Raw genomic sequence first — 27,746 nt, forward strand, 5'->3', positions numbered from 1 at the left:
GATTGCATCTTACAACACGATCGAGCTCCTGTTCATAATGCACGGCCTGTGGCGGAATGATTACACGACAGTAACATCGCTGTAATGGACAGACCTGCACAGCGTACTGTCCGGAACCTTCAGAACACCTTTGGGATGTTCTGGAAAGCCGACTGCGTGCCAGGCTCACCGACAGACATCGGTACCTTTCCTCAGCGCAGCACTCCGTGAAGAATGGGCTACCATTCACCAAGAAACCTTCGAGCACCTGATTGAACGTATGCCTGCGAGAGTGGAAGCTGTCATCAAGTTTAAGGGTGGGCTAACACCCTGTTGAATTGCAGCGTTACCGATAGAGGGCGCCACAAACTTGTAAGTCATTTTCAGCCAGGTGTCCTGATACTTTTGATCGCATAGTGTTTGTTTACAACGAAAACATTCGCGAAAATCGGACTAACATAGCACGTGAAATTACAAAATTCCGTTACGGTTTTAAAACACACTTCCTACTATAACAGAGAACAGGAATATGCTGTCTCGTTATTTACTGCCATTTTACGAAATTTACGAACGTGTCGTAATTACCATTTGACCAGGAACCACCACAACATGTTCTTAACCTACGTGAACACTGTGTTTGAAGATAGCCCTGTTACGAATATGGGAAATTATTCGATTAAAACAGAATCTGAGATCCGAATGTTGACGAAGGCGTCTTTGGACATGAATTACTGAAGCAAGAACGTCTGGCGATACTCACCCCCGACGGATCGCGACGTACTGTTGGCGGCAGTGACCGCTCTGGCCACGGCGCCCAGCCTGGGCGCTGTCTTCAGCAGAGGCCGCCGCGCGGGAACCGGCGGCACTGGCGGCGGCGGATGTGGCGGCTGCATGTCCAGCGGCTGCTGGAACATGCGTCACCGTGTCGGCACTCATTCTCTGCAGACCTATCTAACGATTGGGATATTCGCCAAACTTACCGTTCCTTCCATATCTACAGGGCGAAGAAAAAGTGCCGCACTTAGCGGTCGGCATGCGTTTCCTCATCCAATCCAAGGCAAAAGCGTATCTAGCAAAGCATAGTCCCACCAATACGTTTAATAAAAAATGTGACTTAATAAACGAGGCTCTGGTAACACTGTAACTGCGTGCAGCGTGGCCAGGAACAGGCAGCATGACACAAATGAAACCAATAGAAAATAATAGTGGATACAGAAGCATCGTCTGCACTCTATGAGCTACAAAAAACACAATAGGTAGGCCACACTAGGTTGCACATTATACTACGCACAATAATTTCACTGTGTCGTTTGGCGTCCAGGCTTATCTTCAAAGAGCCGGTACGCACACATATGAGCAAGGTTCAGTATACAGAAGATGTTAAGCAACCCATCTTGTATTTGCAAACACTTCCCCACTCACTGGATCGTACTTTGCTCGGCCCAGTCAACATAACTGCATCCCACGTTGCCGAACCGGTATGCACGGTAGCCATTAGGTCTTTTACATCCATGGGTGGAGTACTATAAACCTGTTCATTTAAGTGTCTCCACAAATAAAAATCTAATGGATTAAGGTCCGGGGAATGTGGAGGCCGGAGCATTGCACCTTCACGACAAAATCTATTTCCATGGAAACCCTTCATTTAAATAGATACGCACGTTCATTCCAAGTGTGGCGAAACATTATTATGCTGAAACCATAGCCGTCGCCGAAAACAAAGCGAAGTTTTCTATTGCGGCAGACAAAGAACTGCAAAGACGCCTACGATACAGGAGTGTCCGGCAATAGGTAAGGGCTCAAAAGCACTCATCCCACGATCCCAGCCAGAGGTCTATACCAAAGCGTGCCCGAAATCTACGTTCACTGGTGACATATGAATTGTGTTACACCAATAATCGCTGTAGTGGAAGTTGAAAATACCTTCACGACTGAAGGTAGATTCGCCAGTCCATATCACGTTATTTATAAAATGTTCGTTATCTCCCACTTGGTGCAAAAGCCATTCATAAGACTGTACTCGTCGAATGCAGTCTTATGGGCGCTGGTGTCGAGTTAACGTGTAATGACATGGATGTACTTCTTCATGCTGTAACACTACAACAACCAGCCTTTGAGACATCTGGAACTGTCTTGCAGTACCACTTCACTCAGGTGTTTGGTGAATGTTTTCAAGAATTCCGTTCTCTGTTTGTGTCTGTCGTCTAGCACTGACGAACATTACCGGTCTCTCGAAGGCGTTGCTCTAGGCAGCGAGAAACATTCTTATCGGGATGGCGCCTTTGAGCGTACCGTGCAACATATGCACGAGCAGCAACAGCAGCAGTTTGGCTGTAGGATGCACCAAGCACCAAATACTTATCGACGTATTCATCGTTTGTGTACTCCATCTGGAAGCCACTCTACATGAACTTAACAGGACCAGTTATGACTCTGTACTGCGTTGTTAGTACAAATACGCATGCACTTTAATGGATCCCACTGTCGTGTGACAGACTACCGTCATGTGGCAAAGTGATGCCTTGCTTATAAAGGACGAGAACTAGGGAACGGACGTGCAAGAAATAAAAAAGGGAACCAGGAGAGGATTCCAACTATAGCTCCATTGTGTATGTGGGTCTGATGAGCCAGCAGTCTACTTTTTTTTTTTTTTTTTTTTTTTTTTTTTTTTTTTTTTTTTTTTTTTCTCCTAATGAACCGCTGCAGGAGCAGGACGACGGGTAGGGCAGGGGTCGACACCCGAAGCCTGGCCATCCCGCCGCCACGCCCAAGCAACGTGTTCGAGTTCGAGGATCGAAGGATCAGGAAGAGGATGGAGTGGGTTTGTCGATGTTGTTCTTTTTATTTATTTGTTTATTTAATTTTTACAACATTTTTTTTTGTATTATAGATTTATTTTGTTTCATTACAAAGAAAGATCCTACAACTGCCGTAGCCGAGCGTCCGAGTCGTCTTCTCGCCTGTTGGAAGGGGTTCCCCCCTATTCCGTCCGTAGAGGATCAATATGCTCCAGGATTCGTCTTCATTTTCAGCGTCTCATACCCGGAACGCCCCAGTGAGCAGGAGGATCCGCAAATAATGAACCTAAATAATTTGCGAAACGAGTTCTGTACTTCGGGTGGCGGCTGAAAGCTGCATGTGTCGTCATCAATAGGGACCAAAAGTCGAGTGTGCCTTTGGGAGCATCGCAAAATATGTAGTGAACGGCCATGCCTTTTAGCCAGTTAACGGCGTTCGTTCTGGTTGATGGAAAGTATACGACGTCGGGGCGCAATACGTCATCAGGGGAGATAGACTCCGGCAATCGCCGCAAGAGTAATGCCAGCATGCGCTGCGTCAGTAGCCAGCACTCGCTGGTCGCGGCACACGTCAGACGGTGTGCATCCGAGTCAGCGACTGAGCATGTCGGACACAAGGGGTCGTCCGTCAGATGTATGGAATGTAACCTCTGACGAGTAGCGAACTTCCCATTCACAACTACGTACCACAATGAACGCACCGTCGTAGGTAGAAAAGGCGTGTGTACCGCTCGCCACACCGTGTTCCAGACAACTTCAGGGTGTCTGTGGGTGACCGTATTTACAGGTTGCCGCTGCTGATAGAGGCGATAATAGTCTTTTGTGCTGGGCTTCCGTGTCGTCGGAAGTTCTGAACGTAAGTAGCTGAAGTCAATAAAGAAGTCTCTGATGTGGGTGAGTGCCGGTGAAATGTGTCCTACAGAAACCGGGGGATGCAGAGAGTGTGGTGCCACTTCCGCTATCAGGGTGCCCGTCAGAGTGGCGTGGGCAGAGGTCCACGTGCGACGCATAGTGTTGAGATAAAGCGATCGCGCACGGTTATATACGTGAATTAAACCGATACCGCCCGCCGGCTGCGGCAGTGTCAGGGTGGCGTATCGGACTTTAAAAGCCAGACCGGTGCTTACGAAATGTCCATATGCTGCTTGAAATCTGTCGGCCATCGTAGCTGTCAAGGGAAGGATATGCGCAAAATAGTTCAGTTTTGAGACAAGATAGGTGTTGACATAACGTGTTCTGAGGAGCATATCCAAGCGACGCAGTTTGTTGTCCTGCAGCAGAGCACGTGTCTGGTGTAGGAGCCGGCAGTACGTAGCCGCCGCCGTGCGGCGGACATTGCTATAGAATTACACTCCTAAACACTTGAGTACGGGCACCTTGTCAAAGGGCACCGCCGTCGTGTGGGAAATCCCCCCTCCGACATCCATGTATTTTGTCTTCTTCACGTTGATGACGCTCCCAGCGACCGCCCCGTACTGGCGTAGCCACTGTAGCGCCATATGCATTTCATCCTCTGATCTGGCCAGGAACACCACGTCATCGGCGAATGCACCACAACAAAAGGTCACGTCCCGCAAGGAGATACCAGTTAATCGCTGCCGTAGACCATGTAAAGCTGGTTCAAGTGCTGCAGCAAATAATATGCCCGACAGGGGGCACCCTTGTCGCACTGACCGTCCAACAACAATGTGACCAGACTGATAACCATTGACCATCATGCGGGAGCGCGCTCCGTGGACCAGTCGAATGACCATCTGTGCAGACTCCGGAGAGAGGCCCATGCGATGCAAAACTGCGCGTAAGAAGCCGTGATCGACGCGGTCGAATGCGTGGTCAAAATCTACGGCGACAAGGGCGCCTCGTATTTTGCAGGCCGCCGTCAAAGCAATTACGTCGCGGTATGCTCCTAACGCCGTATGAATGTTGCTGACACCACCTAAACATGTCTGATCGGTGTGGATGGCTTTCCCGATAGCGGTGTGGAGACGCGCGCGGAGGATACGGGCGAAGATCTTGTAGTCGTTGTTGAGGAGTGTGAGTGGGCGAAAATCCTGCCACCTACAACCACCATTCGGTTTCGGAACTGGGATCAAGATGCCTTCTGTGAATTCTGTGGGGACAGTGAAATCAGGGCGGATCAGGTCTTGAAACATTTGGAGCCACTTGTCACCCATATGGTGGTAAAAAGTGCGGTAGAATTCCAGGGGTAAACCGTCCGGTCCAGGCGACTTGTTCGGTGCTCCACGTGCCAAGGCCGATGTCAGCTCGTCGGGTGTAATGGGCAACAGCAGACTATCATCGGGTGCCACGTCCCGAGGGGCGGGAAAATCGTGCAACAGCCCGTCATAATCACGTACATTCCGCGGATCTTCCATGTACAAGGTCCCATAGTGTCTGGCGAACGTGTGCGCGATATCCGCTTGTGTCACTGCGCGTCGCCGTCCTCCGTGTTTACCGCCGTAATGAGCTGACGTTTGCGGTGGCGCCTCTCGCGCACAATGTGATACACTGACGCTGTTTCGTTGGGGATACAGTCTTGCACTCGCGCACGGATGCGGACACCGTCTAGCTGCTCTGTCCTGATGCGAAGTAGACGAGCTTTGATGCGTTGTACGGACATCTGACGTTCGGGAGACGGCGGTTGCGTCGCCAGCTCACGTAACGCTGTATAGTAAAATTCCGATGTTGCCCTTTGCCAGTTCGATCTGTCACGCCCGTAGGCCATCAAGGTCTTTCGGAGGGCAGGTTTGACACATCCCAGCCACCACAGCAACGTGGAAGCATACATAGGCAGGCGCCTGATACATCGACGCCACGTGTCAGTGACTGCTCGCCGACACGCTTCCTCGCGAAGGAGGGAGACGTTCAGCGTCCACGGGCCCCTGCTGCGTCTTGTGAGTTGTCGGGGCAAGGTGACAGTGCAGATGTACGCGAGATGGTCCGTGAAGGCCGTCGGCCAGAGTTCTGCATCACGGGTTGCTGTGCGGAGCGCACGCGAGACGTATATCCGGTCCAGACGACTGGCAGAATGGCTGGTAAAGTGCGTATATCCACTCTGGGTCCCATGATGCAAGAGCCATGTGTCGTGGAGCGCGAGGTCACGTATCAATGCTTGTAGAGCGGGGCATGGGACGTAATGCGGTATCTGGTCCTCGGGCCGCAGAACACTGTTAAAATCGCCGCCCACTATGTAATGGTCCATATTTCCTTGCAAAAGTGGGGCCAATTCCTCCGAATAGAAGACATGCCTGTCACCACGGTGCGAATTACCGGAGGGAGCGTAGACGTTAATGAGGCGCACTGCGCCAAGTGTGAGTGCGATGCCTCGCCCGTTCGGCAAGTACGTCGCGTCCGTCGCGTCTATGCCATCTCGGAGAAGGATGGCCGTTCCTCCTGCGCCATCACCTACGGGTAGGCTGTACGTGGTGTAGCCATATAGGTCTAAACACAGCTCGGGACGGACCTCCTGAAGAAGGGCAATGTCCAAGTCTGCCGCTCTGATCATGTCGTGTAACATGCGGGTCTTGACAGTGGAGTGGACACCATTTACGTTGACTGTTCCCACACGGTATGACTGAGACATATCAAGAGGCGGAGGCAGTGTGCCGGTGCAATCCCACAGTGATTTCACACACCACACACCACACAGCCATCCACCTGCATGCTGTGCATTACTGTGCCGTAGGAGTCCCTGACTGGCAGAGCCCTCCGGGCTCATTGTCAGCCATGGGCTCTGGTGGAGATATCGATGTTTGCTGTGCATCATCTGCCTCCATATCGTCTGCCCAATCACCAAGAGACGATTGTGATGTCATTGGGGGCTGGACGCTATCACAGGAGCCCACATTTTGGGAGTCGACGCAGTGCGCCTCGTTTTCTGGGCCACCAGATTTAGGAGAGTGTTCCTTGTCTTCAGGCACCTTCTGGTGAATGATGCCACTGGAGTCCGTTGCAATTGTGGGCGAGTCAACGAAGTCGATGTCTTCCGCCGGCTTCACATTCCTGTCCTGTTCGTCAGCTGACAATCGCCTCTTCTTGTGTCGCTTGGGTGATTTTTGCTTTCGGGTCCGAGATTCGACATCCACCGGAGGGCGGGGCTCGACACAGTCTCGGTCGCTAGGAACCCCTGTGTCTGATCCCGACAGTGACGGTGGCTGGGTGCCCACGACGCTGCGGTGGGCGGAGGCTGTAGGAACCTCTGCACCGTTGGGCTGCGGCGTCGTCGACGGCGCTGACTCTCCAACGGAGGTGGCAGCGGCTTGAGGAGGTAGCAGGTTTTGATCATCCATCACATCATGTCGTGCCGCCTCCACATATGTTAGCGGGAGAGAGGTCATAGTGGATCGTTGGGGAAGTTCATTGCGGGGCACCTGAACGAGGCGGCGCTGCAGACACTCAGTTCTAACATGGCCCTCCTGGCCGCAGCCCGAGCAGGTCCTCGGTTGTCCATCATATATAACAATTGCGCGGCAGCCACCAACGAAAACATACGATGGAACGTGCTTCTTAAGTTCTATGCGCACTTGTCGTACCCCGTTAAGGACAGGGTACGTTTCGAATGTGTTCCATTTCTCCTCTGTGTGGCTCAGAACTGTGCCGTATGGCCGCAGCGCATCAACGACAAGGTTGGCAGGGACTTCGAACGGTAGTTCAAAGATGCGCACGGTACGCACCCCCAGACCAGCATGGTCAACACCTACCACGCTCACGTTACCGTCTGCGTGACAGAAGCGAAAGCCGTTTGCAGATCGTTGGAGTAATCTGTCGCAGGCCGCTTCGTCAATCAGTTTGAGGTACACTGTGCTGGTTACAATAGACAGATGAATTCCTATCAGTTCTTGTGGTTCTATGTGCATGATGTCTCGTAGAAACCGTTCAATTTCATGGGCCTTCGGTCTCGTGTACGATGCGTTCAACGTTAGTTTGATTGTAGCTTTTCGATATGAGAATGCCATGTCGGGTCGGTACAGGTACTATACGGGAAGACAACGACGCGACCGCGCGCTAGCGGGTAAACAACAACACCTGCGGAGCACTGCCCGGCGCGCCGAGCCCGCCCGCACGGTAACACGGCTGAGAGCCGACTGCGTCAACTAAAGCTGAGCAGCCGGCCGCCCGGGAGTGTAAAAATGGTTCAAATGGCTCTGAGCACTATGGGACTTAACATCTTAGGTCATCAGTCCCCTAGAACTTAGAACTACTTAAACCTAACTAACCTAAGGACATCACACAACACCCAGCCATCACGAGGCAGAGAAAATCCCTGACCCCGCCGGGAATCGAACCCGGGAACCCGGGCGTGGGAAGCGAGAACGCTACCGCACGACCGCGAGATGCGGGCATACTCAGTGAGCTACGACGGCTGGTTCGGTAATGCGGGGTGATGCACGTTCTTCTGCACAGTGTTATGCGTTTCAACACGTGACAGTGCTGCCAGCTCCTTGTTTTCATATACATGTTTTCAAAATGCAGCCCATTTGATTCTGCTACATAATATTTTGTCTTGAATCTGGATGAGGAATCGCATACCGATCTCCAAATGCGGCGTTTTGCCCTTGTCCCGTTGCGGAAGTCTCCCGTTAGTACTCTCACAGCGTCATCTATGAAGCCAATGGCAACGTCATTACTAAGATGTCAATTTCCGACTTCCCTACACAAACCCCACAAATCTTTAATGCTGTTTTGCAATATTAACTGATACTTTAAGAACAAAAAGAGTTTGAAGTTGGCAAATGTTTTCTTTATTCCATCTTTGGCCTCTATACAAGTTTTGGAGGTATTCACACCCACTAGACGTTAAGGTAACATATACGTAAAAGTAGTTGGATAGGCCGTATTTTGATAATAATGAAAATAAAAGATGATATAGTGTAAGATTATTGTTTAAAATGAAGTGTAGTGCCACAAGAATGTGGCAAGTGGCCGTTAATAAAGTTACGTCGGAGACACAGTCCTGAGTTAACCGCCACCGAATTCAGACACGCTATACCGTTTCACGTTACATGTTAAGGTTTCTGCGGAGTATTTATTCTGTTCCTTAATCGAGCTGTAATTCAGGGCACAGTCATATGATTTTATTGGAAAAATTCCAATAACGAACAAATGTACACGTTTTCTGATAACAAATGTTCGTCGATACCATAGAAGCCGCTTGACCGAATTCCTCAAACCGAGTCTCCATTCCACTGTAGAGAGGAAAACTTCAAGCAGTCTGACTAGTCGGGGATCCCTCATGAAATTTTTGTCATTTTCATTGGCGATGTAGGAACGTTCTGAATAAATCACATCTCGCTACACAGTTAAATAGTTAGGTGCGTTTATTAATATGCTTATTTCACACCAACAACTGTAAGAAATCGAAGTTTCCTTCCCTGGCACAGGCGTGTTGTGCCTACTTTAAGTTCATCCATTTAGTAACGATTGCTCTGTGAACAATAATATTTTAAACTAAATTAATTTCTTCTTGACGCACACACCAGCAATTTCTCCTGGTTTTCTTGTTAACCCAAGTGGAGCAGTGTTAGAATACAGACCACACGGCTTGTTAAGGCACGTAACAAACATCCACCTCCTTTTCCTATCTATGGAATACAATTCAGTTGCTTCCTACGAAGCTGTCTTAGATTAAACAGCAATGCCTTGCACTTATGCAGGAGTTTATGCACTACTGGCCATTAAAATTGCTACACCACGAAGATAACGTGCTACAGACGTGAAATTTAACCGACAGGAAGAAGATGCTGTGATATGCAGATGATTAGCTTTTCAGAGCATTCACACAAGGTTGGCGCCGGTGGCGACACCTACAACCTGCTGACATGAGGGAAGTTACCAACCGATTTCTCATACACAAACAGCAGTTGACTGGCGTTACCTGGTGAAACGTTGTTGTGATGCCTCGTGTAAGGAGGAGAAATGCGTACCATCACGTTTCCGACTTTGATGAAGGTCGGATTGTAGCCTATCGCGATTGCGGTTTATCGTATCGCGACATTGCTGTTCGCGTTGGTCGATATCCAATGACGGCTGCGGTTACACTTGACGCTGCATCACAGATAAGAACGCCAGCGCTGGTGTACTCAACGACGAACCTGGGTGCACTAATGGCAAAACGTCATTTTTTCGGATGAATCCAGGTTCTGTTTACAGCATCCGTGTTTGGCGACATCGCAGTGAACTCACATTGGAACCGTGTATTCGTCATCGCCATACTGGTGTATCAGCCGGCGTGATCGTATGGGGTGCAACTGGTTACACGTCTCGGTCACCTCTTGTTCGCATTGACGGCACTTTGAACAGTGGACGTTACATTTCAGATGTGTTACGATCCGTGGCTCTACCCTTCATTCGATCCCTGCGAAACCCTACATTTCAGCAGGATAATGCACGACCCCGTGTTGCAAGTCCTGTACGGGCCTTTCTGGATACGGAAATGTTCGACTGCTGCCCTGGCCAGCACATTCCCCAGATGTCTCACCAATTGAAAATGTATGGTCAATGGCGGCCGAGCAACTGGCTCGTCACAATACGCCAATCACTACTCTTTATGAACTGTGATATCGTGTTGAAGCTGCATGGGCAGCTGTACCTGTAGACGCCATCCAAGCTCTGTTTGACACAATGCCCAGGCGAATCAAGGCCGTTATTACGGCCAGACGTGGTTGTTCTGGGTACTAATTTCTCAGTATCTATGCACCCAAATTGCGTGAAAATGTAATCACATGTCAGTTCTAGTATAAGATATTTGTCCAATGAATACCCGTTTATCATCTGCATTTCTTCTTGGTGTAGCAATTTTAATGGCCAGTAGTGTACAATAGCAATGATCCGATCGATAGTAGGGAATGACATGCAATTATGAAGACAAATTTAGTGAGTTACTACAAGTAGCTGCTCATTACAACATACACCAACAAAATATACAAAATAAGTTACGTAGAATTTTCTTTACATGTATCACAGATTATGGTAACATTTTAATATATTATAATTAATCTTGCAAGTGCACTGATAATCTGGGCCTCAACGAACATCTAATATTCCTACCTCCAGTTTAGTCACACTGTTCGTAAAATACATTACCTTTTTTGCCTATTATCGTACGAAGCGGACATATAGGTATTTTGAGCAATGTAGGTCTTTTTAACGATTAACGCGGACTCAAGTTCAACCATTACCTATTTATTCATTAACACTTTCCAGCTAATGTTTATCAAACAATCACAAACTGTAGCACTTTTGCCATAATATCGATAGTATCTAGTATAATATTACCGACTTTTCCAGCTGCAGCACTAAAATAACCGACAAAATTAACATTTGGTATTCCCTGCTGCAGATACACTCGTCCAGTAGCAACAGAAATCGTGCTCCGAGTGCCGCGAAAACATTAGCAAACACAGCTGTTACCAAACAACTTTAGTGGTGTCATAGAGATGAACTGATTGCTCCATTTCTGCGAATCTATTTAACCTCAGTGTATCGGTCTGTATTAACAAGCTTACAATTCTGAATAAATAACATTAACTCATAAAATATATACTTGTTTGAGTAAAGGAAACTAAAAATAATGTACTTTATAGCAGATCATTGTCGTCTTTGACTGTGGAAATTACTTTGTTGACAAACTCTAGAGTTGTAGGTTCAGCCTTTGGCCATTTTCAAGCAGAACGATTTCTTATTTCAACTCGTGCCGAAATTGTTCCCCTGGAAAAAGAGCTCAAATGCTCACATTGCATTTATTGAGAGTATAAATTATTTTTCACAATAAAAGGCAAGATGTCAGTCCCACACAAGAAAGCATGTTTTTTCTGAAGGCATTATGTAACTACTTGGTTATGAACAATGAACAGCTTAACGATCTGCTGTGTGATGCATCATGTTCGAATTGTCCTACACACGGTACTCAGTATTTCCCAATACATGCTACTGATATCTGCTCCATCAGATCAATATTGCTTTGATCTGTACAGTTTACAGATCTACTAGGATCAAATGTCATCATCAAGAAATGTGAGAAGATCTACCGACGTACCGAAGTGGCTGTGATAAAAGACTCAAGTCACTCCATCCACATATATATTCCTGTATGGAGAGAAGCAACTTTTTAAGACCGACTGCTGAGAAATAGCTTCAGAGAAAACGCTTGCAAAATATATTTTCTGATCAACCAGCAGATTAGATTATTTTAAAGGAGCGGACTACTCGTTTAAACAATTTGGTGGCAATGTTAAAACTAGAGACACGATTTACAGATGGGCGTCATTGGAATATGACCGCCAGATCAAACCATTAATAGCTGCAGACTGCGAGGCTTGACTCTCCGAGACATTATCCATTCAGTTATGATACTCTCATTCTAAACGATGCTTTTCAGTACAAAAACCGTAACTTGAATTACAATAAACAAATGTGTTACTTAATTTAGTTACCTTGAGATTGTAGGCTACAGCTCCGAAGTTTCAGCAAAAAGTCTTGATACCGAATTTGAGAATAAATATTTTCGGTCGCTTGCTGATGCAGAGCACGATACAGAAATCCATCCTTCTTACCAACTACAGTTCTCCCTTTCCTCTCCGCTCCCTCTTCAGTTACAGAACTCCAACTTCAAATGCACGTATGAGGCTGATCACTAAGCTGATTTTATATGTTTATAACCCTTCATTTTTAACTCATCAGCTATCAACAATAAACCTCTAAGACTGAAAACGTAGACTCACAGACCGTTGACGTGATGAGGAATGAAGGGTTCAATAAAGAAAAAGATGGTATTAATGGGGTCTTAATCTGCTCTTGTGCATTGTCGACTCCCACCGTGCACACCGTGTTTAGATCGTCACCCTAGACAAAATTTCTCCAATTTTCCCATTACATCACAAAGTTGTTGTTCTCGGTTAAGTTTTTCTCATAATTTTGTTTTCTCTTCCAATGTTTAGTTTTAGCCTGAACTTTCTGTTGTTTTTTCATTTGGTAGCTCTATTATCCGCTTCTTGCTTTTGTCGATAAGGGATTATGTTGACTAACTAACATTAATTTCCTCTGTCTTTGAATTTCTATTCATATAACGAATGTTTTGTTTCATTTCCTCCAAAAAAAATATGCTTACAACATTTGAACATGTTGTTGCAGTTCTTTACACCGAATTTTGTTATTTTCACTCGGCTGTTGTAGATTTTGTATATATTATTTGCCCCTCATGAAACTTATAGCCTATCCCTCTCATTGTACACTGAAGTTCCTTTCCTAGCTGCAAATATCCCATGAAGACGTCGTTTCTCTTTATGTTCCCTTGTTAACTTCAGCGTAAAAATTCCTTTCCAAGTGTTTTCGCATTCCAGTCTACAATGTTAAACAGATCGTTGTAAAGAATTTCGTAATCTTCATTTCATTATTGTAGTCACAATTATATGAATGGTATCATTTTTACCTGAAATCTTTTTTTTTTCCTTTGCAACTGAGAAAAATGCTTGGTTTGAAACAAGTCGTCTTTTGTCTTGCACACCGGGATAAGTAATTGTTCCTACCACTACATGCCATATCAGTGTTGGTAGCGCTGAGAATGTCCCATTCACCCCTCTACTCAAGATAAGTCAAAAACATTAGTGTTGTGTCAGGTTAAAGGAGAGGCTCGTATCACATACATTCCTACGTCTTGATCTCTTTATTAATGGCTACCTGGTCCAACTGTTACAACTTCCATTTAGTTACTTTCAAGTCTCCATTTCATTGATTTTACTTTTACATCTTTGTATTTGCCATTCATCCAATTTAAAACAGGTTCATATTGATGGAAGTTTCTAGTGTCTTGTACTTGTTCAGTTTTCTTCTTCTTCCACGACATTATGTTTCTTTGCTTCTGGTTTTCTGATAAATAATTCCTTTTTTGGCACACCTTTGGTATATTCTGACACTGTCTTAATAAACAGCTATTCGTACTGTATCTTTCATTTTTATTCTTTTCAACTTATGATTTTACCATAATTACGTTAAAAACCAAATGCCTATCTACAGCTGTCTAGAGTTGCTCGCCTAATGTATAATCATATCACCGATGGAACTAAAACTGATATCTTACTCTATATATTGGTGTTTTCAAAATGCTGTTGTAGTGTGATTTCCGAAGAGTGCATTTGTTAAAACTTGGATATCATACGTATGAATTCCACAAGTCTTTCATGCTTCTCAATCATTATTCTTATTCAATAATCTTCAGTTATTCTCTCTCATTTTCCACATCGAGATGCAGCTTTCGCATCTCGAAGGAAATATTACCTCGTGCTAAATTACACTTATTGTATTAGGTCTTCAGTTTCTCATATTATTTATTTTTATGAGACAGGCATGCACATAAATAACTTAAGGATCTGCTTTACATAGGTGCTACAGCAGATGCTACGGCCATCTCTTAGGATGAAAAAGGCTAAGTGGACAGATGCAGTATGAAACGAATGCAAGGATAGATGTGTAAGAAAAATCTTTACCGGAGTAAGAGACTAGTATGAAATATGGTACGACATATGGGAACAGTTAAGGTGGCCTCTGAAAGATCAGTAAAGGGAAAAATTATGGAGGAGAGAATGATTATAAGAACTCGATACGGATCGCCGAAGACATTTGGTGTAGTAAATACGTAGACATATATTCTTAAGTATAAGAACAAATAGAGAGCGTCATTAAAACAGTAGAATGACTAATGACTGAAATGTATGAATATGTACCCCTTATTATTTTGTCAGATTACTTAGTCTTGTTTCCCTGCATGTACGTTCTATTCAGAGTGCATATACAGTTAGGTTTTGTCTGGCCAATGTAAAAACGTTTTGATCTTTGTGTTTATTATATCAGTGTCATTTCTTAAGAACCTGGTAAGTTTATTACTGATTTTCCTTTCATTTCATTAATGGATATCTGCTTAAAATTGCATTGTTATATCGGCATAAATTAAAACAGTTTCGATAGGCATACACATTCTGCTACTTCTGTTTGTGTTGTTTTATGCAAGTGTAAATTAGTATATGAATCAAATAAATGCTATATTCTCAAAATTACATTGTTGTATCATCATACACATTATAGTAGTTCAGTCTGGGTTTGTTTATGCAAGTGTCAATTAATATATGAGTCAAATAAATGGTAACTGGAAAGGAACTTACCGACGAAACTGTGATGAATTCATAAAGGTTACATGCAAGTGACTGAAAATCTGTTGCGAAACAAAAAATGATGAGCTCTATTATCTTAAATTTTATGACTGAGTAGAACTGGTAATATTCCATGGATCGTGGGAAGGGAGGATTTATTGGATGAGGAAAGGCAGGAAGGTATAAATGTTACTTAAATGTAGTGTAATAGAGTAACTTACCTCTATGACAGATTAAACAATATTAATTATAGCCCAAAATATTAATTTTTAAGAGCCCCTGAGGCGATACTTCCAATGGAGCTAGAGCCATCCAGTAAAAAGTTCTGAGATTCATCCTTAACTTTCACTATTTTATCCACAAGACATTTAATGGCTTCTGACAGAGTGAGGAACACATGTTTGCCCAAGTATGTAACTCCTTTTCGTACTAATGTTAATCCCTCAACATAAAGGTAACTAATGTTGTAATTATCCTATGCACTTCTTTTAAAAGGGAAATGTTAATACCTCTTAAGGACATTAGAGAAAGTATTTATTAAAGAAACAGTTCTCAAAATACAATGTTTTTCTGAATAGCTCTGAAATGTGATCCAGGACTAACACCAGATGATGGTGTACCGAGAGATGGCGAGGTACGCCCCTATCAAGCACGCAGGTACAGGGGAGACGCAAAGACGCATAGAAAGTAAAGAAAGAGGGTTTAAAAATGAACCGACAGAGATTCGTATGTTCTCCTATCCCTCGTGTTCGTATTTTCTCCCTACGAGAAACCTTTTCCTTTGCCCGAGACTCTAAAATGTACATTGTTGACACAATATCATTTCGTTCAAGCACTATCGTAGAGAAGCGACAACAACCGAAAAAACGTCTAACGCTGCTAAAATGTTTTATATGGCGAAAATGTCCTTGGTTCACACGGCTACAGCCCACAAAGCTCGCTCATGTTCGACAGCAGAGTCTTGCTGCTCCTTCACTCAGACGAATGGATGCTGTAATAAATACGCTGTTAGACCGAAGACGCCCGATTTCTTCCGACTGAGGAAGAATGAGACGCGACGTCGAAGAATAAATTTAAAAAGATACAGGGAATATGTAACTTACTTGACCCTCCAGCCAGTACTTTTCCTGCTTCCACGGAATTACAAGGTAAAATTATAATGCAATAGTTTCTCATCTCTCAGTCATAACCTTTTTTCTTTTAGCTTTAACCGACATATTATGCACTATTACTAATTCCTGAATAGGAGATAAAATCGGTGCTTCATCACACACTATGTGATAAAAACTATCCGGACATCCCCCCCCCCCCAAAAACATACGTTTTTCATATTTGGTGCATTGTGCTGCCACCTACTGCCAGGTACGCCACATCAATGACCTCAGTAGTCATTAGACATCGTGAGAGAGCAGATGGGGCGCTCTGCGAAACTCACGCACTTCTAGTGGTCAGGTGATTGGGTGTTACTTGTGCCATACGTCTGTACGCGAGATTTCCACACTCCTAAATATCCCTAGGTCCATTGTTTCCGATGTGATAGTTATGTGGAAATGTGAAGGGACACATACAGCACAAAAGCGTGCAGGCCGACCTCGTCTGTTGACTGACAGAGATCGCCGACAGTTGAAGAGGGTCGTAATATGTAATAGGCAGACATCTACCCAGACCGTTACACAGGAACTCGAACCTGCATCAGGATCCACTGCAAGTACTATGACAGTTAGGCGGGAGGTGAGAAAACTTGGATTTCATGGTCGAGCGGCTGCTCATACGCGCACATCACGCCGGTAAATGCTAAACGATTCCTGGCTTGATGTAAGGAGCGTAAAAATTGAACGATCGAACAGTGGAGAAACGTTGTGTGGAGTGACGAATCACGGTACACAATGTGGCGATCCGATGGCACGGTATGGGTAGGGCGAATGCCAGGTGAACGTCATATGTCAGCGTATGTAGTGCCAACAGTAACATTCGGAGGCGGTGGTGTTACGGTGTGGTCGTGTTCTTCATAGAGGGGGCTTGTACACCTTGTTGCTTTGCATGGTACTATCACAGCCAAGAAACCTTCCAGTAGCTGATTGAATTTATACTTGCGAGAGTGGAAGCTGACATCAAGGCTACGGGTGGAACAACGCCATATTGAATGCCAGCATTACCAATGGAGGGCGCCACGAACTTGTAAGTCATTTTCAGCTAGGTGTCCGGATACTTCTGATCATGTAGTGTATATCGCACTAATACCAATGGACAGTAATTGCCATAAAAAAACAAGATATTGATTTGATTTTTCTGTCCATTTTTTAGAAAGTTTATAGAATTCATAATGTGTTTACTACAATTATACATTTGTTTTGTTGTGTGCAATATTTTCCATCAATATAGTTGATTCACGTAATATATTTCTATCATGCTTCATGTGTATTAAACTTATTTAGAAAATTATAAAATTTGTTAAATCTGTGTAGAAAATATTGCACAGGTGGTTTGTGGATGATGAGAAGGGGAGACGGTAGCTTTCGCAATTCTGGCTGGGGCCCAGGGTCTCTTTGGTACGCCTCAGCGTCTGCATATCATTTTATAACACATTTTTGCATTTTGAAATTTTTATTTCTGTATGGAGCGTTTCCCAAAACAGGATTACGTTATTGATAAAGAAGAGAAATATTCTTGACTCGCAGTTCACCTAGAGGTGTAACGATGCTTACTGAAAATGTAGCGAAGCTAAAGGGCTTCCTTAAATTTAGAGTGCGTATTTTCCAATCCTGCCTGTGATCCGCCTGTAGCTCAAAACGTAATATACTTTCACTATTTCATTGTTAAAATCGATTATGGCTTTAGCTTCTAGACAAATAATAAATTTTGCGTTCTTTACACTACCAAAAGTTATTGTTGATCCATTTGCCTTCAGCCGTAGATTAATGCTTTCCAGCTGTTCATTGGCTGCCTATTCAGTAATAGGACCAGTATCATTTACATACAGGGTGTCCCAAGAGGAATAGTCAATATTCAGCGATATGACAGGAACGATATTTAGAAGCAAAAAGTATAATAAACACGGACTCTAAATTGCATACCACACGAGCTATGAGCACTTCATCTTCGATTAAATGAAATGATCGTATGCTAATTATTGGCCGGGATATTCCCTTCGGGGTTCGGCCGCAATATTGCAAGTCTTTTTTAGTTGATGCCATTTCGGCTACTTGCGTGTCAATGATGATAGAAGACACACAGCACCCAGTCCTCTGCCTGGAATCGAACCCGGGACCACTTGCGTGATAGGTGGTAACGCATCACTGCGCTACAAAGGCGGACTTCATGTTCGATAATGCGAAACAAGTCTTATTGCAAGCTCTTTGCTCTCCTTATTTTGAGACGCGGTAGTATAGACCAACACAAGGAAAAATGTCCTGTAAACATTGGTTCTAAAATAGATACTTTAAGAGCTATGAGCACTTGCTCATCTTCGCTGCTGTGAAACACATTTCTTCTACTGAACATGTGCTCATAGCTCTTAAGACATGAACCTTAGGGTCCATGTCTACTAGACAATTTTTTTCTTAAGTTAACCATTTTAGAGCCCATGTTTACTAGAATTCTTTGCTTCGAATGGTTACTCCTGTCATATCCCTGACTACTGACCATTCCTCCTGGAACACTCTATATAGCACGACCTACAACAGACCGAGAGTAATAACAACCTGTTGTATACGACGGATCAAAGAGGCTCCACGCGAAACCGGAAGTGTCTTTTGGGTTGCCTGCACAGCAGGGGTTAAGCGGCGAGCGATGTATGACCAAAACAGTAATTCCAGAGTGGCCCACAGAGGATGACCGATGTCGCCCTATTTGCGGCGTTGCTTGTCAAGTGGGCGGAAATAGAGCGTTGCTTAGTATCATATCGCCGGCTGCGTAAGTGTGTGAGCTGTACGCACCGACAAGGGAGTCGACCTCTGTCAATTGGCGGATCTACTTCCGGAGCCGACGACCAACCTTCTACACCATGTGATCAAAAGTATCCGAACACCTGGCTGAAAATGACTTACAAGCTCGTGGCACCCTCCATCGTTAATGCTGGAATTCAGTATGTTGTAGGCCCATCCCCAACCTTGATGACAGCTTCCACTCAAGCAGGCTTACATTCAGTCAGGTGCTGGAAAGTTTCTTGGGGAATGGCAGCCCATTATTCACAGAGTGCTGCACTGAGGAGAGGTACCGATGTCGGTCGGTGAGGCATGGCACGAAGTCGGAGTTCAAAAACATCCCAAAGGTGCTCTATAGGATTCAGGTCAAGACTCTGCGCAGGCCAGGCCATTACAGAGATGTTATTGTCGTGTAACCACTCCGTCACAGGCCGTGCGTTATGAACAGGTGCTCGATCGCCAACCTCGAATTGCTCTCCATCAGCGGGAAGCAAGAAGGAGTTTAAAACATCAATGTAGGTCTGTGCTGTGATAGTGCCATGCAAAACAAGGGGTGCAAGCCCCCCCCCCTCACCCCCCATGAAATACACGACCACATCGTAACACCACCGCTTCCGAATTTTACTGGAACATAAGAGTTTCTTGGACCACGACCTTACATCCCTAAAGGCTTAGCAACAACTATGTCATCCGGTCGTGAAAGCCTTAATTCCGTGAGTTAAATTCATATTCGACATTATCAATATTTTTCGGAAATTTTTCTTCCTATTGTCAGTCTGCATTTTATATCCTCTCTCATCAGTCTTTTTACTGCCCAAATAGTAAAGTAATTCTACTATTTTTAGTGGCTCATTTTCTAATCCAATTCCCTCACTATCGCCCGGTTTAACTAGCCTACATCCCATTACCCTTGTTTATCTGTTATTGATGTTCGTCGTATGTTTTTTAAGACGTGATACGTTCAGTTAAAATGCACTCCAAATCCTGAATCGTCCCTGACAAAATTAAAACTTCGTCGGCAACCTCAAAGTTTTTGTTTCTTCTCTCTGAACTTTAAATCTCTTACAACAATTCTTTTCGTTCTCCATTACTGTTGCTCAATGAACAGATCGAATAACATCGGTGATGGTCTACAGCCCTGTATCACTTTCTTATAAACTACTGCTTCGCTTTCTTTGTCCTTCGACTTTTATAACTGCAGTCTGGTTTCCGTAGAAGTTACACATAATATTTTACCCCATTTATTTTATCTCTTTTGCTACCAGTATTTCAAAAAATGTCTTCAGTTTTCTGCAAATCTACAAATGCTACGAACTTTGGCTTGCGTTTCTTCACCTTATCGTGGAGTTCGTATTGTGGCGGCTATATGTAATGTTGATAATTTTTTATTAATTCTGATGAGTCATGAGTTTACAAATTCTATTGTTCAGTATATCATCTTCTCGACCTTTTTTTAAATGTTGGCAATAACTGGTTAGGTTGATAATTATCTTGTTTTTGTTTTCTTTTTGAAATCACTTGCAACAACCCTGCCTTGAAATACACCAGAGTGGAAAGGTTCATTTCATAAGTACCTTGGTACATTATAGAACTCATATGGGCGCATTTGATTATTTTGTTACTAATGTAATAGAAACTGTCGTACATTCATTTTTAAGAGCGTTGGCAACGTAGAAAATTTTATTATGGATACATATGATGCAGTTGAATTTCATCGAGTTTGCCTTGGAACACTTTACTCAGAGACTAGGCTATCTATAAAGGAACTTTTCAAACAAAAGTCACCGCTTCTGTTTGCTTTTCAGTCGTAGGCAAACCAGTGATACGAAAACTATAGTGTTGTGATGATGTCAAGAAAGGAACTTGGTTTAATTCATAAACGCCCAACATCGTATTCCTCGCGGCTCTGCGAAGTGCGCGTAGCAAGTATGCCTATACACTGCTTCCCTGCCATCTTGCGGACGAGACGCGAGGTGCTTGCATGGGGCAGCGCTGTAGCGAGCTCAACAGGCCGAAGAAATAATTTGTAGAGTGAAATGGGTGTGAAGCATTCTATACTTAAAATAATTCAGTTAGTCAAATGACAAACTGAGAAGGAATTTAAAACTTTTGTGTTGGCTGCCATTACAGCAATGGAAGAAATCAAGTCAGACGTAATAAAAGCTGAACGATTTTTAGTCTTAAATAGGGGCCTAGACCCACCGTACAATAATATATTGTGTAACGCGAAATTAATTTTGTTTAATAGCAAATTCCACAAACTGCTTCCAGTTTTTTATACTCATCACGCACGCTTCATAACACTTCATTTAAAATAAATTTATTCATTTCCTAAAGAGATGATGATATCAAACTTACGCTGAGGACAACAAGGAAAAAAGTTTATGTTAGAAAATATGTAAACTGCAATTACACATTGTTTATACACAGTAAAACCTACAATGAATTTTCTGCGAGTGTGGATGCAGAACAACGGTAACAGAGCAGAAGTATTGTACTCATAACAAACTGGTCCGTTAGAAAAGTACATTACACAACCAACTGCGAACGCACAGAGTAGCTTCAGTGCTTTGCTTGCAACCAATAAAGGCAAAGTCGGCTGTTAACAAGGTGGATTTAAAGGAGGTATGCGGATGTTCACCATCACTCGCGTCGCAAATTCGGAAAGTGTAAATAGACCGGTTATAAACGAAAAGAACCAGCACAAAAAAATATATTACTAGAAGCGTCTGTCCGGAGGGTTTTACGGGGAACGAGCACGTAAATCTTGCCTTATTTAAGGTTCATGCCTTATCATACAGGCTTAATGGAGGAGATAGAGGGTTAAAAAAAATGAGCTGTAAGCTTCATCGTTCATCTGCGATTTATTTAGCCAGCTTGTTCAAATAGTTCAAATGGCTCTAAGTACTATGGGACTTAACATCTGAGGTCATCAGTCCCCTTAGCCTGCTTATATTACAGATATGCACATTGGCAGATGCTACGTGAATAGCTTTAATATCAAATTTCACGGACTCTTAAGTTCCAAGACATGTCACGAAACACGCTATTTCCTCAAATCCGTATGTGGTGTAATGACCACGAGAACAGATCTGGGGAAGCTACTGCATATAGAGAGTAGTACAGACTACTATTCTTGCCGTACACCATCCAGGAATGGAAAAGGAAAAACGGAAATAATTTTGGTACGCTGTGTACGCTCCGTCACACATCTTAGGTTGTTTGCGAAATCCAGATGTAGATATGATGTTTGTTTGAAATGAAACGGGTCCTCTGATGCTCCTGTTATCGACTGTTACTTGGCGAACGATACGGGAACCTACTGCCCTTTCACGCAAATCCTTATGTGTGCTTTCAGTACACCTCAGCCGATCTGGACCTTCAGTAAGACAATGAATCACCCAATCTCTTGTGTGAGAACGGGCAAGGTGCACCCCACGGAAATAATGGTACTTTTGTGGGCCTATACGTCACCTTACGTCAGTTATTACGAGAAACCACGGACAATATCAGGAGGGAACTGCACTCCATGAACCCAACTCCTATCAGTCTCCGTAAGTCGTGGTCGGCGGTTGAGCAGTCGTGGAATAGGTGTCGTGCACACCTCAATTATTCATGTCACGCCGTCGCTGTCATCGGAGCGAAACTAGGTGCTACAGATGGTGCGTATAGTTCAACTGCTCAAATGGTTCAAATGGCTCTAAGCACTATGGGACTTAACATCTGAGGTCATCAGTCCCCTAGACTTAGAACTACTTAAACCTAACTAACCTAAGGGCATCACACACACCCATTCCCGAGGCAGGAGTCGAACCTGCGACCGTAGCAGCAGCGCGGTTCCAGACTGAAGCGCCTAGAACCGCTCGGCCACAGCAGCCGGTAGTTCAACTGCTCGGGACTGTAAATAAGCGTTCGTGACTTACAGTAAACAGGATCTCCTGAGGGCACTGCACCTTTCATAGAACTAGTATAGTCAAAGCCGACTTTCCTTCCAAGAGGATCATGTTGTGGATTAAAAAATTCCGAAAGCGTATTAGCCTGAAGACGTTGCAATATCATAGTTCGAGTTCACTAAGTTATTGCTGTATCCACAATATCACTGTAAGAATTAGTGTTACAAACTATTACCGCACTTTGTAACAGGGGTGCAGGACACAAAAAACCACGCCACGACCCGTTTTTGAAGCAGTAACATAGCGTAGAAAAACTATGGAAGAAAACAAATATTGTAAATAATCCAGAGAACTTTCCGGAATTTATTCCTCGTCGCATCATGTATTACACGACCAGGGCCTACAACATCAACAGTATCAAGGCCATCAAAACCAACAACAACCAACTGCACAACAGCTTTATGTTGTTCAAGGTCTGGACAGCGTTCCGCGTCAACCGCAGTGCATTCAGGCTTCGCTGCCGGCAACCGTCATTAGGCAGGTCTCAACGAGCAGAGGATAAATAAACATAGATCCGACCTCCAGTTTAGTCGGCTGTTATTGGAGTGCATGTACAGAGTGACCCAAAAGTCTATTAAAATTCTAAAATACACTAATTAACGGAATAATGTTAGTAGAGAGGTAAAACTTGACATACATGCATGAAAAGACATGAGGTTTTATTGAAACCAAAAATGAGTGCAGACACCGACCAACAGATGGTACTGAATTCTTTCTCAGAAAATTATTTTGAACAATTAGTTCATGAGCCCACTCGAAGTGTAAATGGTTGCGAAAGCATACTTGACCTTTTAGCGACAAATAATCCTGGGCAAATAGTGAGTGTTGTGACGAATACATGGATTAGCGACCACAAGGCAGTTGTTGCTAGGCTAAATACCGTAACACCTACAACCATCAAAAAGAAACGTAAAGTATATCTATTTAAAAAAAGCTGATAAAATGCCCTTAACGCCTTTTTAAGAGACAGTCTTCACTCCTTCCAATCTGATCATGTAAGTGTAGAAAAGTTGTGGAATGTTTTCAAAGAGATAGTATCAACAGCAATTGAGAGATATATACCACATAAATTAATAAGTGATGGTACTGATCCCCCATGGTACACAAAACGGGTCAGATCTTTGTTGCAGAAGCAACGAAAAAAGCATACTAAATTTAAAAGAACGCAAAATCCCCAAGATTGGCAAAGTTTTACAGAAGTTCGAAATATGGCGCGCACTTCAATGCGAGATGCTTTTAATAATTTCCACAACGAAATTCTGTCTCGAAATCTGGCAGAAAACCCAAAGAGATTCTGGTCACACATACAGCACACCAGTGGCAAGACACAATCAATACCTTCACTGCGCGATAACAACGGTGAAGTCACTGATGACAGTACTACTAAGGCAGAGTTATTAAACACGGTTTTCCGAAACTCCTTCACCAAAGAAGACGAAGTAAATACTCCTGAATTCCAATCAAGAACAACTGCCAAGATGAGAAACATAGAAGTAGATATCCTCGGTGGAACAAAGCAGCTTAAATCACTTTTAAAGGCAAGGCCTCCGGTCAAGGTTGGATACCAGTCTGTTCCTCTCAGAGTATGCTGATAACATAACTCCATATTTAGCAATTATATACAACCACTCGCTCTCAGAAGGATACGTACCTAAAGACTGGAAGATTGCTCACGTCACACCAATACCTAAAAAGGGAAGTAGGAACAATCCGTTGAATTACAGGCCAATATCACTAACGTCGATTTGCAGTAGGGTTTTAGAATATATAATGAATTCGAGCATTATGAAGTACCTCGATGAAAACGATTTACTGACATATAGTCAGCACGGATTGAGAAAATATCGTTCTTGTGAAACACAACTAGCCCTTTATACTCATGAACTAATAAGTTCTATCGACAGCGGATGTCAAATTGATTCCATATTTTTAGATTTCTAGAAGACTTTCGACACCGTTCCTCACAAGCGTCTTCTAATCAAACTGCGTGCCTACGGAGTATCGCCTCAGTTGTGCGACTGGATTCGTGATTTCCTGTCAGAAAGGTCACAGTTCGTAGTAACAGACGGAAAGTCATCGAGTAAAACAGAAGTAATATCCGGCGTTCCCCAAGGACGTGTTATAGGCCCTCTATTGTTCCTGATGTATATTAACGACATAGGAGACAATCTGAGTAGCCGTCTTAGATTGTTTGCAGATGATGCTGTCATTTACCGTCTTGTAAAGTCATCAGATGATCAAAACGACTTGCAAAATGATTTAGATAAGACATCTGTATGGTGCGAAAAGTGGCAATTGACCCTGAATACAGAAAAGTGCGAAGTTATCCACATGATTACTAAAAGAAATCAGCTAAATTTCGATACGCGATAAGTCACACAAATCTGAAGGCTGTAAATTCAACTAAAAACTTAGGGACTACAATTACAAATAACCTAAATTGGAACGATCACATAGATAAATTGTGGGTGGAGCAAACCAAAGGCTGCGATTCATTGGCAGAACACCTAAAAGGTGCAACAGGTCTACCAAAGAGACTACTTACACCACGCTTGTCCGCCCTATTCCGCAGTACTGCTGTGCGGTGTGAGATCCGCATCAGGTGGGACTGACGGGTGACATCGAAAAAGTACTAAGAAGGGCAGCTCATTTTGTATTATCGCGAAATAGGGGAGATAGTGTCACAGACATGATACGTGAACTGGAGTGGCAATCATTAAAACAAAGGCGTTTTTCGTTGCGACGGGATCTTCTCATGAAATTTCAATCACCAGTTTTCTCCTCCGCTTGCGAAAACATTCTGTTGGCACCCACCTACGTAGGGAGAAATGATCATCACGATAAAATAAGAGAAATCAGTTCTCGTACGGAAAAATTTAAGTGCTCGTTTTTCCCGCGTGCCGTTCGAGAGTGGAACGGTAGAGAGACAGCATGAAGGTGGTTCATTGAACCCTCTCCCCGGCACTTTATTGTGAATAGCAGAGTAATCACGTAGATGTAGATGTAAATGGCGCTGAAGAGCGACACGCCAATGACGCCGAGTGAGAACACTCAAAACTGCAGAATTTGGTCTACCTAAAATCCTAGAACTATCGTGGAAACCCCAATGCACGCCGAGAAAGTGACGATATGGTGTGGGTTTGCCACATCAATCATTATCGGACTTTTTTTTCTTTAAAGAAAGGCGCGATGCTGCTTTTTAAACTGTCAGCATGCCGGTTGCGAGGTATATCGATATGTTACATAATCGCATCACCCAAGGCATGGCTAATAACCACTTGCTGGAAGGTATGACTTTGATGCAGGATGGCGCTCCACCTCATATTCCTACATGTGTGAAAGACCTCTTGTGCGCATCGTTTGATGAGGATCCGGTGCTGAGCTGCCTTGTCTGTCATGCTTGGCCTCCCATTTCCCTAGACCTCAATCCGTGTGATTATTTGGGGTTCCCTGAAGTCGCAAGTCTATTCTGGAAGAATGTGTCCCACAAGGGGACCTCTTGGACAACTATGCCTTCTTCGATACTCTGCATACTTACAGGATTTGAAGGTCAGCGGCACGACATCAACTTCTTACAGCAGTGTAATGCAATTTTAAATGTGTTCAGTGGATGACGTTAGTGTGTTTTCCAATCTTGTAAGGCAAGATATTGATTGAAAATACGGGAACTGATAAATAAAAAAAATGTGGCGAACAAGTCTGGGAGAAACTGCTTTTCACTTTCATTTAAGTTCTATTTTTATTATGAAATGAAAATGCAATTAACAAACATTAAACCGCAATTTTTAATAAAAACTACACCTCTTGGTGTTAAATTACTGCTTGTATGAAAATATATTATAACTTTATACAGCGATGTGGCATGCAAACTCTAGAACTACAAAAGTATTTCACTTTCTTTATAATGATCAGCATATTTGTCTCACTTTTAATTCATTTAAAAGTACTTTAAGTATTCTCGTTTTTCATGTGATTAGTAATCAAAAACAAGATTGCCATTTTATCAGAAAAACATAATCCAATATTTGTCAGATAACATTTCAATTTTTTAATAAATATGGGCTTTCAATAAAGGCAAAGAAGAAATGTTGTTGCCAGCAAGCTTCGAACCAGTCACTTTATGACGAGAAGATTTTTACGTTACGAACTCAGCTGGCTACGACTATGTTAATATATTAACAATGTTCTTCTCGGAAATATTGTAATCTTCAAACGCGATTTTTTTTAGGATTACGTCACACTGTTTTAGGAAACTGAACCCCGGCGATTGAACTTAATGTCCTATAGGTATGAAGAAAATCGGAGTGGACTTTTGTCGTTGATAACCTCGTTCCTCTAACTCAATTGTTCAAGAATTCATGTCGCCTGCGTAACAAACTGAACAAAGAACCCACCAGATACTATCCAACACGTAACCTGAGGTTTCAGTGTATTCCGCTAGAGAATAAGAAATCTGGCTGGTTGTGTGATTTTCACTTCAAAGCGGATATGAGAGTATGATATCACACCCATATTTCTCATTTTATCTGTGTAATATTGCACTTTAGTCAGTGCAGCTAATGAGAATATAGGTGCTTTTTTCCCCATTTTGTACTCCAGGGAGTTAAGCTGGCTGTTTGTGACCCGGCCCACAACAGAGCGTTGCTTCTTTTCAGTGAGATACTGGGCGCGTTGGAAGGGGGTTCCCAGTGCCAGCATTTTCCTTACAACCAAGAAAACCTCCCGAAAACCTTGGTCAGAACCGGCGGTCGCCCAACGAGATATTATATTAGTAACAGGCAACAACGGTGATGATGAGAGTTCATAAGTTTATCCGGTACGTTATATCAAGATGCAGGCACACATATATCATCGCATCATCTACAATAATCAAACTACGAGGACATTGACTGTTACGATTCACGTGCTATTCCAGACAGTCACACACATTCTATAAGATTCAATATTGGTGAT

At 43.6% G+C, this 27,746-nt stretch overlaps 1 protein-coding gene across 1 annotated transcript in view; it reads right to left on the minus strand.

The window, feature by feature from the left end:
* Nucleotides 1-27,746, minus strand: part of LOC126457125 (inactive ubiquitin carboxyl-terminal hydrolase MINDY-4B) — a 496,867-nt gene that overhangs the window by 342,404 nt on the left and 126,717 nt on the right. The window contains exon 2 of the mRNA XM_050093182.1: nucleotides 740-881. Coding sequence (XP_049949139.1) covers nucleotides 740-872 — 133 coding nt within the window. The 5' untranslated portion in view covers nucleotides 873-881. The remainder of the gene's footprint in view (nucleotides 1-739; nucleotides 882-27,746) is intronic.

The sequence above is a fragment of the Schistocerca serialis genome, chromosome 2 (assembly GCF_023864345.2).
Source record: "Schistocerca serialis cubense isolate TAMUIC-IGC-003099 chromosome 2, iqSchSeri2.2, whole genome shotgun sequence".
NCBI lineage: Eukaryota > Metazoa > Arthropoda > Insecta > Orthoptera > Acrididae > Schistocerca > Schistocerca serialis.